At 42.1% G+C, this 19143-nt stretch overlaps 1 protein-coding gene across 2 annotated transcripts in view; it reads right to left on the reverse strand.

The window, feature by feature from the left end:
• LOC126268048 (uncharacterized) overlaps positions 1-19143 on the reverse strand; it is a 220277-nt gene that overhangs the window by 78816 nt on the left and 122318 nt on the right. For both annotated transcript variants that reach the window (XM_049973475.1, XM_049973474.1), the window contains exons 6-7: positions 10372-10589; positions 6020-6190 (exon numbers count right to left, since the gene is read on the reverse strand). In XM_049973475.1, coding sequence (XP_049829432.1) covers positions 6020-6190; positions 10372-10589 — 389 coding nt within the window. The remainder of the gene's footprint in view (positions 1-6019; positions 6191-10371; positions 10590-19143) is intronic.

A 19143-nucleotide genomic window follows, 5' to 3' on the forward strand; every position in this document is an offset into this window, starting at 1 on the left:
AAAACGAAATCACAAAAAGGAACGAAGATGTGTAGAAGGAGCTTAAAACGGAACCTACTATTTGTTACATTAAAAACTACCGACACCACTGGAGAAAACATCTACAACGAGTGAGCTCAAAAAGGATTTCGAAGTCCATGCTACATTCCTGCCCCAATGGTGTAGGATCACGACGTCGAACAGTGAAAAGATGGAAGGAGAACTTCTCGACGAGATCATAACAGGTCAAGAGGCCTAAAGCTTGAAGGAAGATTATGATGATGATGATTATTATTATTATTTGTGTGCAGTACAGTAATAATGTAACAGAAAGACGATTATATACAAATTGACACTTTTTTCTCGTTTCTAAAACTTTTCAGCTTCAACAGAACGACTGTTCCTAGTTACACGACCTCGTTGTATCTTGTAACAATATTTTACATTTGGAAAAAATCTTAATTTTCCAGAGTAATTTTTGTAATTTCAGAAAAAGACTGCATGACATAAAAATTGAATGCCATCATTTAAATAGGCAATACGAAAATATTAATAATTAGACACAGAATGTTAACCCTCAAAACTATAATAGTATCATCTATTGATTATAATTAGAGGATTTGGCGTTACAACAACATTTCAAAATTCGTGAAACTGTAACAAATGTGGTATATAAACTTACATTTATAGGAGAAAAACAACCATTTGAAAAAAAAGCTAGTGTCGACAAGGGAACGCATTATAATCCCATTATTATAGTGAATTTTTGAAAAAACGTGTAAGGTCTGCAATTTGAAGTAAAAAGTCACAAAACTGAAGCAATAATTCTGAGAAAGGAACCGAACGGAATTAAGGTAAATATTTTGGGTTTTGCACATAATGTTTCAATATTTTCAGAAAATTTAACGGGAACATAAATTAATATTCTGAAAAGAGAAGGCAATAGGAGTGGTCTTACAACTTCAGCCGGAAATAATTCATCATGCACATAAAAAAATATATCAACATGCACAGAAACACAAATAAATAAAATAGAGCGAGTTAGTAAATTTAAGTATCTCCTGTAAACCATTTGGCATAATGGATCAGAAATATGTGTAACAGTGTAAGAGTTAATAAATGGAAAGAGCATAGAGTTTAACTAATAGTATCTACAACGACAACTGCATCTATAGAAACAACTAAAACACTCTACCATATTCGTAAGACCGGCTTGTTTATATGTATGTAAATGCTTAACGAGTAACTACAAGCTGGACAGAACAGAGATACCTGGAAAACGGATTATTGGAAAAATAATGGGTACAATACAAATTACAGATGATTGGGAAATAAGAATTATTAAGGAGATCTACCAACACATATAGAAATTATCAGCAGTAATAGAAAAGTGAAGGTTAATCTTCTTTGGACGCAACTGCCAAATGAATTAGAACAGGATTACTAAAGGAATATTCCTGAAAAGAAGTCAATAACTAAAAGTCGACAATATCATGGATAGCAGAAACAAGAATAGAAGTAGAAAGAAAGAACAACAGAGATTCGCAAATAACATAAAGAAACTTTCTTTAAGAATAAAATAATAGAGTACTTCTAAGACTGAAAAAATAAGAAATTAGAAACAATCTGGATAGCAGAAAGACATGAGAGAACAGGGGAAGCAAATCAAGGAGTGCTGGAGAAATAGGAACCTCGAAAGAGATAAAAGGAACTGAAGTTGATATCTGTTGCTAGTTGGTCAATATGAACTTAATAAAATCCTAGAAGGACATATTGTCTATCACTCAGCCTTAGTGTGGCACAGGAAAGAAAGCGAAGTCTTTCAACCCAAAAATAGTAATTACTTATTCAATGGCATAAAAAAATCTAATAGATAGTAAAAATAATTTCAAACACAACACAATCCCAGTTGTTTGACGAATGCATACAAAGGTTTCTGAATATGTGATAATACGGCGTGGTTATTATCACAATTGCAGTTACTCACAGATGTCCAATGTGGGCTGTAATTAACGTATGGCAGAAAAAGTTGGCAGCTATACTAATGTGTTATTGTGGAATATACTTACACTGGAAAGAAATTAGCTCCAATTTTGGTCCTAGGTGCAAATATGGTGCTGTGAATGCAAGAAAGGCACACAGAGATGTATCCATAAGTAATGGTTTAGGAAGGAGATGTGTGCACAAAAGGCGAAACGAGGGAAAAAGGCGTAATGTTGATTTTCTTAATAACCACCGCTGACACAATTTGTTCAGGGTGAGTATCGGAGACATCGACGAGATGCTGCACCCGTAGCGACGAGTTCAATAGTTGCTCGCAGCAATTCCGGTGATATCTGAGCAACGTGCTTCTTTATACCCGGCTCAGATCAGGTAGAGACCAAACGTGTCCTTGGTAAATGCGTTCTTTTAGACAGTCCAGAGCCAAAAATCACATGGACTCAAATCAAGTGATCTCGCAGGCCATGCATCTGGAAGACCTCTGGAAATAAAACGTTCGTGGAATGTTGCATTAAGCAAATTTTTCACTGGGCGAGCGACATAAGGCGTTGCCCCATCTTGCACGAAAGCAATGGTTTTCACACAGTTGCGTTCTTTCAAATCAAGACTCAAATGCAAGGTTTCTACAACATGAAGACGTGACGGTACTCTTGACAGGTCCTCTGGGTGTGTTTTGTTCCTAGAACGGAATTAGAATAAGATACAGCGAGTGAAGTGGCCCTTTGTGCACAACACGCTGATAACAGTACCCCACATTCGGCAGTCCTGCGTATTCACTACAGCTTGTAGTGTAAAACGTGCCTCGTCACTCCATAGAATATTGCTCGGCCACATGTCATGAGCTTCCATTCCTGCCAGAAACCGAAGAGCAAATTCAGAACGTTGTTGCGGATTATGAGGTCTTCAGCATCGTCTAGATTTTGTACGGGTACCAGTGCAAAATAGCCCACAAACTTTCTGTACTGTTGACCATGGGATGGACAATTCTCCTGACACTGCACGACCATTACCGTTGCCCGGGTACGTATTACATAGTCAGTTACAGGAACAGCAACCTCGTCAGTATCATCTTCTTTAAACCATTTAGTGACCTCAGGGCTCCCCTCAGACCTTTCCGTCGGCGATACGTTCTCAGTGAAACACTGTGATTTGCTGTTGTTCATGCAAAAGTTTTTCACTAACAGCGCACGGTCTCTCTTCTCGGTAGCCATACTGTACACTTATATTACGGCATGTCAAATTGTAGCGTGGATGTCATACCGTCATACAAATAGTGTACATCACCAGATCAGCACCAGGCAGTCAAAATTAAAGCTATTTTTTTTTCAGTGTAAAACAAAGAAAACATCAAGGGCATTCAAATTGGTAATGAACACATTACATATCTGGCCTATGCAGACGACATTGCACTATTAGCATGCACACAAGAAGATCTGAAGAGAAGCATCCAGACCTTGGAGTTATTGGCAGCTAGGATCGGTCTACAAATTAGCTCTGAAAAGACAGTATATGACCATAGGAAGAAAGATCCAGAACTCTGAAGATTTAATTGTGCACAACACCAGGTATAAACATGTGAAAGAGTTCAAATACCTTGGATCATTTTTTACAGAAGTAACATCAACTGAAGAGGAGATAAAAGCACGACTGCAGGCGGGAAACAGATACTATCACTCTCTAGATCCTATATTAAAATGTAGAAGTGTCTCTCAACAACTAAAGCTACGGTTGTATAAGATATTAATAATGCCAGTAGTACTTTATGGTTCTCAAACCTGGAGCAATCGAAAACAAGACCTTAAACGACTGCTAACATTTGAAAGGAAAGTCCTCAGGAAGATATTTGGACCAGTCAGAGATCAGACTACTGGAGAATGGAGAGGACGCCATAACACTGTATTAGAAGAGCTGTACAAGGAGCCTAACATCTTAGGAATGATGAGAAGCAAAAGACTGCAATGGGCTGGACATGTTGTTAGAATGGAGGCAACAAGATGGCCCAAAATCACAATGGACTGGATCCCGTCAGGCAGCAGACCAGTGGGAAGACCTAGAAAGAGGTGGATCGATGGAGTGAGAGAAGACCTGTTGCAGCTGGGAGTCACGGAAAACTGGAGACAGATAGCAGAAGACAGAGACGGATGGAGAGCTCTAACTGTGGTGGCGCGCCGTCCTCTGGGCCTGATCGCGTGAATTGAATTGTAAATCGCTTTAGCATATCCACGAAGCTTTGCTGTCATTCGATAATTACAGTCCACACTGGGCCTAAGTGAGTGCTATACTTTAATTACAACTGCTCGGTACTAGTATATCTAGAGGGTGAACCAGCTGAGACAAGCCATTCCAAATATATCCAGAATGAAAAAATATATGGAGGCACGGTTTTAGCCAAATTATAGAGGGTAATATGCCGACTTTATTGACGTTTGCAAGTAATTTTTACCGGCTATAGTCGCCGAACTGCGACACTGACTTAGTGTTTTTTTTTCCTAGTGGAATTTTAAAGAAGCTTCTAAGATAACTTGTAACGCATAACATTTATGGGACTTGATCAAGTAGTATCAAGATTTTAGCGCCGCAAGCCACTGTTCCGCCGGCAGGAAAAGATGTTCCATAAATGTCTGTCGTAAAACACCAAATGTAAACAATCACGTAACACCGGTATAGCTCTAATGTTTACCTGTGTGCCTGAAGCCAATCAGTCTAAGATCTGCTAATGTAGCTGCCAGATAAATGGCTCGTAAAGCTATTGAAATATCCACCATGTATACGGAGTCGAAAACGTCAATACCATTTACGGCTAATTTCGCCAAAATATTAAACCAACGGCGCGCGGTCATATTTTGAAGAGTACCCAGGTCGTGCCAAGTACTCACGATCTGTCTTGGCAAACATTATTAAACAAGTCCTAGAAATTGGAGGTCTGGAGAATAAAATATGAAAGTAATAAGAAGAGTGAGTGGTGAAAGAAATGTAACTACATTTTAGCACAATGCAAATGTCACTAAGAGGCACCTCGGAAGTACTAGAGGGATCAACCAAACGAGTCTTCTGCGAACATTACGTTCCATCACATTTCATCCTCTTCACATTTCCCTGCTTTATGGCAATGACTTCCAGAACTGGTTACAGTTATCGGGAAGTTGTCTACGGAAAGTGCAAAGTGATGCGGCACACCCATGGGAAATTTCGTTTAAGGAAGAAGAATTGTTTACAAATCATGGACAAGTCAATCTTCACAATATTTTCTAATCGTCATTTCAAACCGACACTGATTGAAAGAAATGATAAAAACTACTTGCGAACATCAGGATATACGACATATTGCACGCTATAACTTTGCGAAAACCACACCTCGGATTCAAAGAAAACATTGAAATAGTTCAGTGGCGGGCTGCTAGATTTGTTAGCAACATGTTAGAACAACACGGACGTATTTTGGAGATGCTCCGGGAACTCAAGTTGGAGTCGCTGGAGGAATGGTGACTTTCTTCTCGAAGGCACTAGTGAGAAAATTTAGGGAACCGGCATTTGAGGCTAGTACGGTTGCATATAGACAGTCGTTTTCCTCTCGCTCCATTTGCGAGTGGACAGGAAGAGAAATGGCTGTTAGTGGTACTTCGCCACGCACTGTACGGTGTCTTGCACCCCTAGGCATTTGATGCAAAGGCTTTGAAACACAATGCATATCTGTTTGTGTGTGTGTGTGTGTGTGTGTGTGTGTGTGTGTGTGTGTGTGTGTGTGTGGCGCGCACGCACTTGTATTTCAGTTTGTACATATTAGAAAGAGGTTGAGGGAGGGAACGGGAAGGAGGGGAGAGAGAGAGAGAGAGAGAGAGAGAGAGAGAGAGAGAGAGAGAGAGAGAGAGAGAGAGAAAGTATAAAACACCACAAATAAAGGAAAAGAAAAAAGATCAATACAGATAATTATGAGAATTATTAGCTTGCGTCAGATTTTTCACTGAACACGCGTACTTGAAGTCTAAAGTAAGTGACACGCTCCACGTCAAAGTGAGAGAGTCGTAGAAGAAGCACTTACTTTGGCTGATGGCGGTGGCGGTGATGTCGTGGTCCATGAACTGTCCCCAGACGGCGAACATGACGGTGAAGCGCGGATCGTCCTTGTACAGCGGACGGTGCACACTAAGGCTCACCTCGCGGGCAGAGGGCAGCTCGCTCCCGTCTGAGGCTCGGCGCGGAGAAGACACACCTGCAAGAGCAACAGCAAGCGTGCTTGGAGTGTGGCTTTTCATCTTCACGTTTATTAACACACACTTTTTTCCTTGTTGTTGCTGTTGTGGTGAGAAGCTCTCCATGCTACTCTATCCTGTGCAAGTTTCTTCATCTCCCAGTACTTACTGCAACCTACATCCTTCTGAATCTGCTTAGTGTATTCATCTCTTGGTCTCCCTCTACGATTTTTACCCTCCACTCTTCCCTCAAATACTAAATTTGTGATCCCTTGATGCCTCAGAACATGCCCTACCAACCGGTCCCTTCTTCTAGTCAAGTTTTGCCACAAACTCCGCTTCTCCCAAATTCTATTCAATACTTCCTCATTAGTTATGTGATCTACCCATCTAATCTTCAGCATTCTTCTGTAGCACCACATTTCGAAAGCTTCTACTCTCTTCTTGTCCGAACTATTTATCGTCCATGTTTCACTTCCATACATGTCTACACTCCACACAAATAATTTCAGAAACGACTTCCTCACACTTAAATCTATACTCGATGTTAACAAATTTCTCTTCTCCAGAAACGCTTTCCTTGCCATTGCCAATGTACATTTTATATAATCTCTACTTCGACCATCATCAGTTATTTTGCTCCCCAAATACCAAAACTCCTTTACTACTTTAAGTGTCTCATTTCTTAATCTTATTCCCTCAGCAACACCCGAATTAATTCGACTACATTCCATTATTCTCGTTTTGCTTTTGTTGATGTTCATCTTATATCCTCCTGTCAAGACACTGTCCATTACGTTCAACTGCTCTTCCAAGTCCTTTGCTGTCTCTGACAGAATTACAATGTCATCGGCGAACCTCAAAGTTTTTATTTCTTTTCCGTGGATTTTTGTACCTACTACGAATGTTTGTTCTGTTTCCTTCACTGCTTGCTCAATATACAGATTGAATAACATTGAGGAGACTCTACAACCCTGTCTCACTCCCTTCCCAACCACTGCTTCCCTTTCATGCCCCTCGACTCTTATAACTGCCATCTGATTTCTGTACAAAGTGTAAATAGCCTTTCGCTCTCTGTATTTTCCCCTTGCCACCTTTAGAATCTGAAAGAGAGTTTTCCAGTCAACATTGTCAAAAGCTTTCACTAATGCTAGAAACGTAGGTTTGCCTTTTCTTAACCTTTCTTCTAAGATAAGTCGTAAGGTCAGTATTGCCTCACGTGTTCCAACATTACTACGCAATCCAAACTGATCTTCCCAGAGGTCGGCTTCTATCAGTTTTTCCATTCGCCTGTAAAGAATTAGCGTTAATATTTTGCAGCTGTGACTTACTGAACTGATAGTTCGGTAATTTTTTTCCTTATTTTGATAAATTGTGAGATTGTGACTGCAGAGGACGATAACGATACAGAAAATCTTGAAACACGGGATTTATTTGAGTCTTACAAAGCATGTAATACAACTCAATCACTGTTTCAAGAAAATTTTTGATTTGAGGAACGTTTTAGTCTTCCAGTAAATTTTCTTTAAGAACATTGTTTCGAAATTTTTCTTCAAGTAGATTTGTTTAAAAAACATGACAATAATCGGAGATTAAGTACATTCAAATGTCTGGTGACCTTCCGGCGTTACTCAAGGTTAGTGACTGTTTCCTCGCGACACAGTACATAAAAGATGTATTGCTACAGTATCTCTGTTTATTCTGTGTTTGATTTTCGGCTTTCGAAATCACAATAGTACAAAAAGTATAGTGAATAAATGAAGACCGTACTGTGATATGTATTCACTAGTACTAATGTGTGCATCATAGGAAGCGTCTAATACTCTTAAACAAAGCAGTCCTGTACACTCGTAGCATTCGCTGCTGCCAGCATCGTTACATGCCGTCTTGCCTATTCGTCAGTAACCTTGACTTCTGACCGTAGAGCAGACACAATGTAACATCCTGTGATTCGGTGTTCCGAGGGTAATCCCGAAAGTAAGATTTCCTATTTTTTTTATAAGTGCATAGACCTGTTTATTTCTAAATGGTTTACACCAGTTTCCAGCTTGGACATTTAGCTATTTTTCGACATAATCACCATTTCTGTCGATGCCTTTTTGTAGACGCTATGGCAGTTTTTATATGCCCATGTCATACCAGCTGTTGAGAAAGTTATGAACCTCTTCTTTCTCCTCGTCGTCGGAGATGAATCGCTTTCCAGCCAAATCTTCTTTTAACCTAGGGAACAGGTGATAGTCACTGGGCGCCAAGTCAGGAGTATAGGGTGGGTGGGTGATTATGTTCCACTGAAACTGTTGCAGGAGAGCAACGGTTTGCCGAGCGATGTGTGGGCGAGCGTTGTCATGAAGAATGTGTATTCCCTTGCTCAACATTCCTCTTCTACGGTTCTGAATTGCCTGTTTGAGTTTTTCTAGTCTCACAGTACCTGTCAGCGTTAATTGGGGTCCCAGCGATTAAGCTCCGACGACGAGGTGAAAGAAGAGGTTCTTACCTTTCTGAACAGCATGGCGGCGAGCTGGTAAGACATGGGCATACAAAAACTGCCACAGCGTCTACAAAAGTTCATCGACAGAGATGGTGATTACGTCGAAAAATAGGTAAATGTTCAAGCTGTAAACTGATGTCAACCATTGTAGAAATAAAAAGGTCTATGTACTTATAAAAAAATAGGAGAGCTTACTTTTGGGATTACCGTCGTAAAATTTACGCCATGAACTAATCAAATAAAAAGTCGAATCAAGCAGGAAGCTTGAACCATAACAAAATGTCCCGTTTTTAATGTACAGTGAATTAAAAATTACGATTTCCTGTTTGATTATTCAATGAAAGTCATAGTCAACAATTTCGTGTAGTAGGTTTGTTCTTCCTTTGTTGCACGTTATACATTATGGTAATGAGCAAGATGGCCTCCTCAGTTGAACAGTAATTACATTTGTTAATGGATATCTTTCCACGTCCAGATAAGGTATCCAAGACGTTCAGCAAGTTCTCATACCTCCTTAAACACTCAGAAAACTTGCGGTTGTGGTACGTTTCCGTATTTTCTGGTCCCAGCAGTCCACTGTAGTTCCCTTATTTGAGAATCCTCGATGCACACACCTCAATTTTCCTCCATTCCCAAATACTTCACATCCTTCCTAGTGTAATTTTAATTTCCTTCTCTCTCAGACTATGAAATCATCCTCGACATCAATTCTTCCAATCCCACGACTTCCATCCACATTTTTCCCTGTCTAACTGCAATCCTACCCGACCCCTAAAACCTGAAGACATTAGTTTTTCCGGTATATACACATTCTACATCTTGCCTGTGGTACTCTCTCCAACTCACACCTCTATGCAATCCTCCCTTCTAGAACTACCAAGAGTCCCAACCATCATCTTGTCGTTACACCAAGAAGGAATTATAGATTGCAGTAAATAACAACAATAAATAAAATTAAAAGAAAGTAAATGTAAACTGGAAAAGCTAATTGAAATAAGTTCCAAAATCATTTTTCTGAAAGACAGCGAAAAAATGTGTGGCAGGAATACTTTAAGGAAATTATTTATTCTTTTATTAACTGTTGACAATTTCTAATTTCGTCATTATTTGAAACTTAAAACTCTGGGCTGTTCCTTTTAATATTACTTGTGGAGTAATTAATAAAAATTTACAACAAAAAATCATCAACTTATTCGATTACAGGCCCGCTTCTCATATATTTCTTATACGTGACAACTCCTGGGGCTGTCTCCTACTACAAACAATTACAGATTTAAATCCGCTCTCTACAAGCAGCAAGGCATCGGCGACATCCGTTTCAGTTCCCATCGATGCATCAATGCCTCAATAACCTAAAAACACCAAAATCTGCATTTTCAGTTTTAGTAATAAGAGACTACACAGTGCTAGTGACAATCAAACCAGACACTTTACGATTACGTCACTAGAATCCAACTCACTCAGCTTCCTGCGGTTATAATGATACCTCAGCTCTTGGAAATCATCTGCTCTTCGAAAAGAATTTTTTCTATTTTTATTTTTCTGTTGTTGTTGTTATGAGAATTGAAATTGATGTGTGGATGCTGAACTTTAAGTCCTATAAGCATGAAGAAAACGGAAGAGGGCAGAAGAGGTCCTCTTGTTTGACCAGACAGGTCCCCCGCTATATAAACACGTTTAGAGACTTCAGTCGCTGGCTGGCCGCAGACGTACCGTCTCCGTAGACCGGGGGCAGGATCCTGCGGAAGGGCCGGTAGGCGACGCCCCAGGACTGCGGGTGCTGCAGGTTGTTGCAGGTGCCGTCGAGGCTGCGGAACGGCGTCGCGACGCACGAGTAGCTGTCGGTGACGCCGTCGGCGCACGCCTCGGGCGGCAGGAAGTCGGCCGCCACGATGGGCCCGCGGGCCATGAGGGAGCCGGCCTTCACGCCCCTGGAACACGCGCCACGGACCGCCTGTCACCTCTTGCCACTGGGCTCACCAGTCTACACGCTCACCGTGTTCACACTAAAGTGCGTTGTTATTTGTTACTGTCGCCGATAACTTCACAAGAACAGGACGGTTTTTTCTTTAGCGTTGTTTCATATTGTTATTGTTTCGTGTTATTGTTTACTGTGCACTAACACTCTACGTCACAAACCGCCTAATATACAGGGTGGTCCATTGATAGTGAGCGGGACAAATATCTCACGAAATAAGGGTCAAACGAAAAAACTACAAACAAAACTAGTCTAGCTTGAGGTGAAAACCAGATGGCACTATGGTTAGCCCGCTAGATGGCGCTGCCATAGGTCAAACAGGTATCAATTGCGTTTTTTTAAAAATAGGAACCCCCATTTTTATTACATATTCGCGTAGTACGTAAGGAAATATGAATTTTTTTGTTAGACAACTTTTTTCACTTTGTGATAGCTGCCGCTGTAACAGTCAAAAACGTATAAGTAACATTCCGCCAGTGCGGACGGTATTTCCTTCGTGATACATTACCCGTGTTAAAATGGATCGCCGGTGGCGGTGGCCGAGCGGTTCTATGCACTTCAGTCGGTAACCGAGCGACTGCTACGGTCGTACGTTCGAATTCAGCCTCGGGCATGGATGTGTACCATGACCTTTGGTTAGTTAGGTTTAAGTAGTTCTAATTTCTAGGGGACTGATGACGTCACATGTTAAGTCCCATAGTGCTCAGAGGTATTTGAACCATTTAAAATGGATCGTTTACCACTTGCGGAAAAGGTCGATATCGAGTTGATGTATGGCTATTGTGATCTAAATGCCCAAAGGGCGTCCGCTATGTATGCTGCTCGGTATCCTGGACGACAATATCCAAGTGTCCGGACCGTTCACCGGGTAGATACGTTATTTAAGGAAACAGGACGTGTTCAGCCAAATATGAAACGTCAACCACGACCTGCAACAAATGATGATGCCCAAGTAGGTGTTTGAGCTACTGTCGCGGCTAATCCGCACATCAGTGGCAGACAAATTTCGCGACAATCGGGAATCTCAAAAACGTCAGTATTGAGAATGCTACATCAACATCGATTGTACCCGTACCATATTTCTATGAACCAAGAATTGCATGGCGACGACTTTGAACGCCGTGTACAGCTCTGCCACTGGGCTCAACAGAAATTACGGGAAAACGACAGATTTTTTGCACGCGTTCTATTTAGCGACGAAGCGTCATTCACCAATAGCGGTAACGTAAACCGACATAATATGCACTATTGGGCAACGGAAAATGCACGATGGCTGCGAGAAGTGGAGCATCAGTGATCTTGGCGGGTTAATGTATGGTGCGGCATTATGGGAGGAAGGATAATTGCCCCCGATTTTATCAATGGCGATCTAAATGGTGCAATGTATGCTGATTTCCTACGTAAGGTTCTACCGATGTTGCTACAAGATGTTTCACTGCATGACAGAATGGTGATGTACTTCCAACATGATGGATTTCCGGCACATAGCTTGCGTGCGGTTGAAGCGGTATTCAGTAGCATATTTCATGACAGGTGGATTGACCGTCGAAGCACCATGCCATAGCCCGCAGTTTCACCGGATCTGACGTCTCATGATTTCTTTCTGTGGCGAAAGTTGAAGGATATTTGCTATCGCGATCCACCGACAACGCCTGACAACATGCGTCAGCACATTGTCAATACATGTGCGGGCATTACGGAAGGCAAACTACTCCCTGTTGAGACGAATGTCATTACACGAATTGCCAAATGCACTGAGGTTGACGAACATAATTTTCAGCATTTATTGCATTAATGTGGTATTTACAGGTAATCACGCTGTAACAGCAACCGTTCTCAGAAATGATAAGTTCACAAAGGTTCATGTATCACATTGGAACAACCAAAATAAAATGTTCAAACATACCTACGTTCTTACTTTAATTTAAAAAAGCTACCTGTTACCAACTATTCGTCTAAAATTGTGAGTCATAGTGACTTTTACAGCGCCATCTATCAGAAAGCGAAAAAAGTGATCGAACTGAAACATTCATATTTCTTTACGTACTACACGAGTCTGTAATAAAAATGGGGGTTCCGATTTTAAAAAACGCAGTTGATGTCCGTTTGACCTATAGCAGCGCCATCTAGCGGGCCAACCATAGTGCCATCTGGTTTCCCCCTTCAAGATAGACAAGTTTCGTTCTTTGTAGTTTTTTCGTTTGATACTTGTTTCGTGAGATATTTGGCCCGGTCACGATCAATAGGTTGCCCTGTATACGATATTACAGGGCTGTGTTATTCTGATTACATGCACGCATGTCCAAAGGAACAGGCACTGTGGTGACTACAGCCGTTATGAATTACATGAAATGAATCCGCAACTGCGAATGAGGACAACCATCGGCTGTAGAATGGAATGACGACGATGGACGTGCAAAGGAACTTGGCATCGTAATCAGAATAACATAGGCACTGCGATATCGTATTTATCTGCCGATACCGGGCAAGCGACTTCGCAGTACAACGTCTGACCTGTGCGGGAATATACACAATGGATGTACGAGTACAGGTCATAGACGCGTGGTTGGAAGTTTTTGTCTGGCCGTAAGTCGTGCACTGTTAGCCAAATGGTGGGGTGACCGCTGGCGATAAGCGGGAATTCCGGGTTTGGGTCCCGGTCCAGCACTGTAGTCATTTCATTCTACACCTCATGGTTGTCCTTGTAAGGTGTCAGGCAAATCCAACACCTTCCATGAAAACCCTGACATTATAAGCAAATCCAGTAGTATGTCACATAGCTCCGAATAAATCGTGACATTAAATTAACCAAAATAATACGAGTAACGAGTGAGCAAATGGAATACCACAGACTAACACAAGAATGCCTAAATTCATGTTGTATCTTCCCACCATGAGACCGACGCAGTTCCGAGGGGAGAAACGAGAACAGAAGCCGAGAGCAGAACCGTGTTAAGCTAGAAGGCCCTACGATAAGGGACGAACTGGACATCCACGTCGGCAGCCTACCGCTAAGACTACCAACCGCACGTTTTAGCGTGAGACTTTTTCGCGTCTCAGGTACGTCAAGGACGCCCATGTTAAAAGCTACAGCTCTCCAGAAAAACAGCATAGATCTTACGATAACACAAAAAGGGCCACTACCACCCGCAAGTTTTAGCGTGAGACTTTTTCGCGTGTCTGTTACATTAGGACCACCCGCCTGCCCATGTTAAAAGATAGAGCCCTCCAGAAGAATACTATAGATCTTACGATAACGCTAAAAGGACCACACCAGCTGCAGGTTTTAGCGTGAGACTTTTTCGCGTCTCTGATACGTTGAAAACTTTAAAAATATTGCCCCACCACGAAAAGTATAACGTTTCTCATTGAATAGAAAGAATGTTTGTAGGTGGAGCTTAAGGTTAACATTGAGACCCTGATTGGTCAGATGAAAACACAGCCAGATCGGTAAATTGTAGTAAGGAGAAGTTAGGAAAGAGTTGCTTCGGAGATGGTGAGGTGAGTGGAGCTGTGCTGCCCGCCGCTGCCCTGACGCTGCCTGAACACCGACAAGGTAATGAACGCACGCGATGCAGCATTTTTGAGCGCATAAGGCTTCACTCAGAACTGCAGAAGTCTCATCTTTTACACCCCCTTTTGCGTAATACTAGTATCGATCGTTAATTGAAACTCATGGTGTTCACATTTGCCACTTGAAGAAAAGATCTGAAACGCGATGATCTTTCTGTTATATAGTTATTGAGAAGCCACATGAGCCACTGTAATTTACGACAAGTTAGATAAGTAATTAAAGATAATTGAGGGTCTGTAGACCATTTTGATAGTTTGCTCTTTTGTGAAACTTAATGTAAACCTAGATTATAGATGTGATATGGCATAGGTCATCCTTCGATCCATTGTAGAACTTGGAAACCCACTCAGGGAATATTCGTTCACATTTTTGTTGAACGCAGTTGGTTTTTACCATCCTGTATTAAAACATTTCCTTTTATCAATAGTGCAATTTATAAACGATGTTTTGTGAGTAAAATAAAATTTCCAATGGTAAACGTAACTGCTTTTTCGACGTTATTTTAAAAGCTAACTAAAGTAGGAAAGTCTTGAACCCTTTCCACTAAATTTAGTTAGTATTAAGATTCTTTTACAGGGAGTGCAGTGGAGCTGACGCTGAGATCATTTAGTATTTGGTTATATCATCGCTAGTCTCACTGAACTCTTCTGATTTCTACATGTCATGTGTGGTCTGGTGTCTCCTTACCAGCAACAGGTCCCAGGTTCAAACTAGTCAAATCCCTAAAAAACACGCTCAGAGTGTCGTTGCGCGAAAGTGGTAGGGAGACACGATATAGAACAATCAGACACCACCATGAATGCTTAGATCCTCATGTTCACAAAAACGATAGACGTTTTACAGATGACAGTGCGGGAAGTCACTGACCCACAATTGCTCGCGATTGATTTGAAGACCACTCTGAAAAGTACGAGCGAATGATTTATCCGCCCAAATCTCTCACATGAATGGCATCGAACATTTGTGGGACATAATCGAGAGATCAGTTCGTGCAGAAAATCCTGCACCGGCAACACTTTTGGAATATGGGTGGTTAGCGAGGCAGCGTGACTCAATTTCTGCAGGAGACCTCTACAGACCTTGTTGAGTCAATGCCAGGTCCGACATGATGTTAAGAGGTATTCCATAACTTTTGTCATCTAAGTTCAAATGGTTCAAATGGCTCTGAGCACTATGGGACTTAACATCTGAGGTAATCAGTCCCCTAGAACTTAGAACTACTTAAACCTAACTAACCTAAGGACATCACACAGATCCATACCAGAGGCTGGACTGGAACATGCGACCGCAGCGGTCTCGCGGTTCCAGACTGAAGAAGCGCCTAGAACCGCTCGGCCACATCGACCGGCTGTCATCTAGGTGTAGAGTGGATCTGACAGTACAGTAAGCACTCAGAGCGCCATTCGTGTCAGTTGGCTGTGAAGCATCAGTTGAGTTGTACGAGTGTCTAAAGTAACTTGGAACATTACAGTAACGAGAAGTATGCTGACATGCATTTCATGTGTGGCAGGGCTAATGGCAATGATCAGGAGGCTGCACGGTTGTACCAATAAGCATGCCCTACCGGAGGCATCCAGAGAGGCGAATTTTACAAGAGTGCATCAACGCCACTGAGAAATTGGGAACCTTTCACATGCTGTGGGAGTGGGTAAGCCTGTACGAACGACATCTGTGCTTGAATATATGGTGCTGGAAATAGTCGAACACTCACAGTAATCTCGAGAAGGAGGCTTAACTCACAAATTTCTGGAATGAGTCACGGTAGTGTTTCGAAATTAATGCATCACAATGCATTGTTCTCATACCAAATCCAACGAGTTCAGTGCCTTTGATAGACGTACTTTGGTCCTAGACTAATGTTTTGTCAGTGGACGCAACAGCAAGCTGTAGGCATCTTTGAGTCTGACAGTGAAGCAACGTTCACTTGTGATGGTGTGTTCAATTATCAAAGTACTCACACTTGGTGTCATCTAGGCTCCAATGCATGCGCTGTGCATGAGTCTCTACATCAGGGACGTTGCTCATCGAATGTGTAGTTCGAGCTGTGCAATTCCTCTGGCGAGTTTCGTATCCGGCTCTATCGATAGCGACTTGTATTTCTGTTTCCGTCTGGTTCGACCTGCGCAGGCGCTGAGGCAGCAAATGCCCTCTGGAGCGTTTTTCGCGGGGGGCCGCGCGCGCTCGGCTCGGCGGTTGGATTCCCACCGGGCCATCCGCCCCGGCACGGAGGTGTGGTCTCGTTGTTGGCGGGCCTCGTTGATTTGGGAATTGGGCGGTGTGGCGTGTTGATGATGTGCTGTAGTGGACAACTGGTGGATTCCCGCACGAGATCGCTCGAGGTTCTCAGCCTCTGAAAAGGGTGCCACGATATCGCTTGGGTTTCCGCACCCAGGAGTTGTAAGGACTGCAGGGCAGATTTTCTGTGTGTTTGCTCTGTCCGGTCTGCGTGGCGGGGTTCGCTTCGCCTTACTTCAGCTGTTGGTTATATTTTCTGCGTGATTCCGTTCTAGCTGGAGTCTGGGTGTCGAGTTTTCTGCTGGTGTGTACCCTGTCGTCGCCCCTGTTTTCTCTCACGGGAGGCAGCCCTATCTGTTGGTGGGAATTATGTAGCAGTGTGTGTTTTGCGTGGACCCGGTGTGCTCACGCGCCCTGATTCTGAGTTGAAATTACTGTGGTCAGGCTGGCTCGGCTGCCGGAGTGTGTGTTATTGCTTTTCTGGCTTGCTGGGGACTGCGCGCGCGCCTGTTGTGATGTGGCACCAGTCTGATATTTTTATGTGTGCTTGTTAAGTTGCTACCAACTGTTTCTAGCCTTGTGCTTACTTATTTTATTTAAATTGCTGGGCATTGTCATTTGTCTGTTCTTTTACCTTTATTTATTTGTAGTGTCAATTAAGCCTAAGACGATGTCCAAGGTGCTAACAATTGATCTTAGCCTCGTGTGTACTTAATCCTATTTAAATTCTTGGGCATTGGCATTTGCTTGTTTTTTTACTCTTATTTGTTGTTCCAGTTAGTCCTAAGATGATGTCAGACCTTGGTATCTGTGAACCTTATTTTGGCTACTAGCGCTCAGGTGCAATGTTGCCGGGTCTATCCCCGATTTGTCATTGAGAGCTTTTTTTATACTGTCTTTTAGTAGTAGGTTTGGAAAGTGCATTTGCGTATGGTTTTTATTGTGTTTACCCCTCTCCCCCCTTCTTACTCCTCCGTGTAAACTGATTTTGGCAAGATTGCTAGGTGGCCTGTGTTATTACCTATGTAAGTTTGCCCGCTGCTGTAGTCGTAACATGTTTTGACCGGCAAGCGGCCCATGTTGGCGAAAGTTTAAATGTGTTTTGCGCTGTTGATGTTGGGCCTTGCCGTACATATATTTTGTCATGTACGTGTTGTTGTGTTAAGGATTTCAGGGCATTTTTAACTGAGATACCTGTTGAAAATTTTATCACTCTTTTAAAAAAGGTATAGGAAGGAGTAACTTCAACTGAAAATTTAATTGTAAATTATACAGTTGTGCTTCACATTTAAAAATTTAACTGTATTAGGTGAAAGTATGTAGTTTAATGCACAGCGATTATTTGTTAATGTATCAGACCTTGGTATCTGTGAACCTTATTTTGGCTACTAGCGCTCAGGTGCAATGTTGCCGGGTCTATCCCCGATTTGTCATTGAGAGCTTTTTTTATACTGTCTTTTAGTAGTAGGTTTGGAAAGTGCATTTGCGTATGGTTTTTATTGTGTTTACCCCTCTCCCCCCTTCTTACTCCTCCGTGTAAACTGATTTTGGCAAGATTGCTAGGTGGCCTGTGTTATTACCTATGTAAGTTTGCCCGCTGCTGTAGTCGTAACATGTTTTGACCGGCAAGCGGCCCATGTTGGCGAAAGTTTAAATGTGTTGGGATGGAAGTCATTACAGCATAGACGTTTTTCGTCGCGGCGAGACCTTTTTACGAAATTTCAGTCACCAACTTTCTCTTCCGAATGCGAAAATATTTTGTTGAGCCCAACCTACATAGGTAGGAATGATCATCAAAATAAAATAAGAGAAATCAGAGCTCGAACAGAAAGGTTTAGGTGTTCGTTTTTCCCGCTCGCTGTTCGGGAGTGGAATAGTAGAGAGATAGTATGATTGTGGTTCGATGAACCCTCTGCCAAGCACTTAAATGTGAATTGCAGAGTAGTCATGTAGATGTAGATGTAGATGTATCAAATTGTAAACAGTTTTGATGTTTCTCTGTTCACCTGTGGTATATAACATGTTTATTACCTCATATTGTAAGCAGCTTGATTTGTTTGGGTCACTGTAATTTGTAAGCCACAGTGTAATTTATTACAATTAATTAATTGTTTTGGGGAAATAAACCTTGAATTGTATGTCCCCTTTGCATTAACCTAATCCCATCCAAATCGTCCGCTCAAAGCTACTTGGCGATCGTTTTACTGGGCCGTAAATGTTACCAAAAACGCTCAGCGGAAGAAATTACCTTTCGGTCTCTGCGTCATCATCTTGCACAAATGATTGTGGGTGTTCCCTCAGAGCAACGCCAGGCGTGCCTGATGAAGGATCGGCACATTTTGTCGCTGTGGTGAGGCGACACCTTCGCGCCGATATGCCCAAAGATCCTATAGGTAGAGTGGGCGAGGAACGCGTGTAGTGCGGCTTCCAAGATCAAGTGATTTGAATCCCACGGATTTCTGTGTTTGGGGCATGTGAAAGGCGTGGAAGTCCACGTGTTTGAAAGGATTCGAAAGTCATCGTGGCGAACGGTACAAGCCTGCATCCAGGTACACTTTGAACACTTCCTTTAACTGTTGTCGTGTTCATTCTACTTCCTCTGAAGTATCTGTAATAACTTTTCTTAATGTTCTACAGTATTGTCACCTTTTCCTACTTGGGATGGCGTTTACACAGTGTCAAGTCAGTGATGACAGGT

Source organism: Schistocerca gregaria, chromosome 4, assembly GCF_023897955.1.
Source record: "Schistocerca gregaria isolate iqSchGreg1 chromosome 4, iqSchGreg1.2, whole genome shotgun sequence".
Lineage (NCBI taxonomy): Eukaryota > Metazoa > Arthropoda > Insecta > Orthoptera > Acrididae > Schistocerca > Schistocerca gregaria.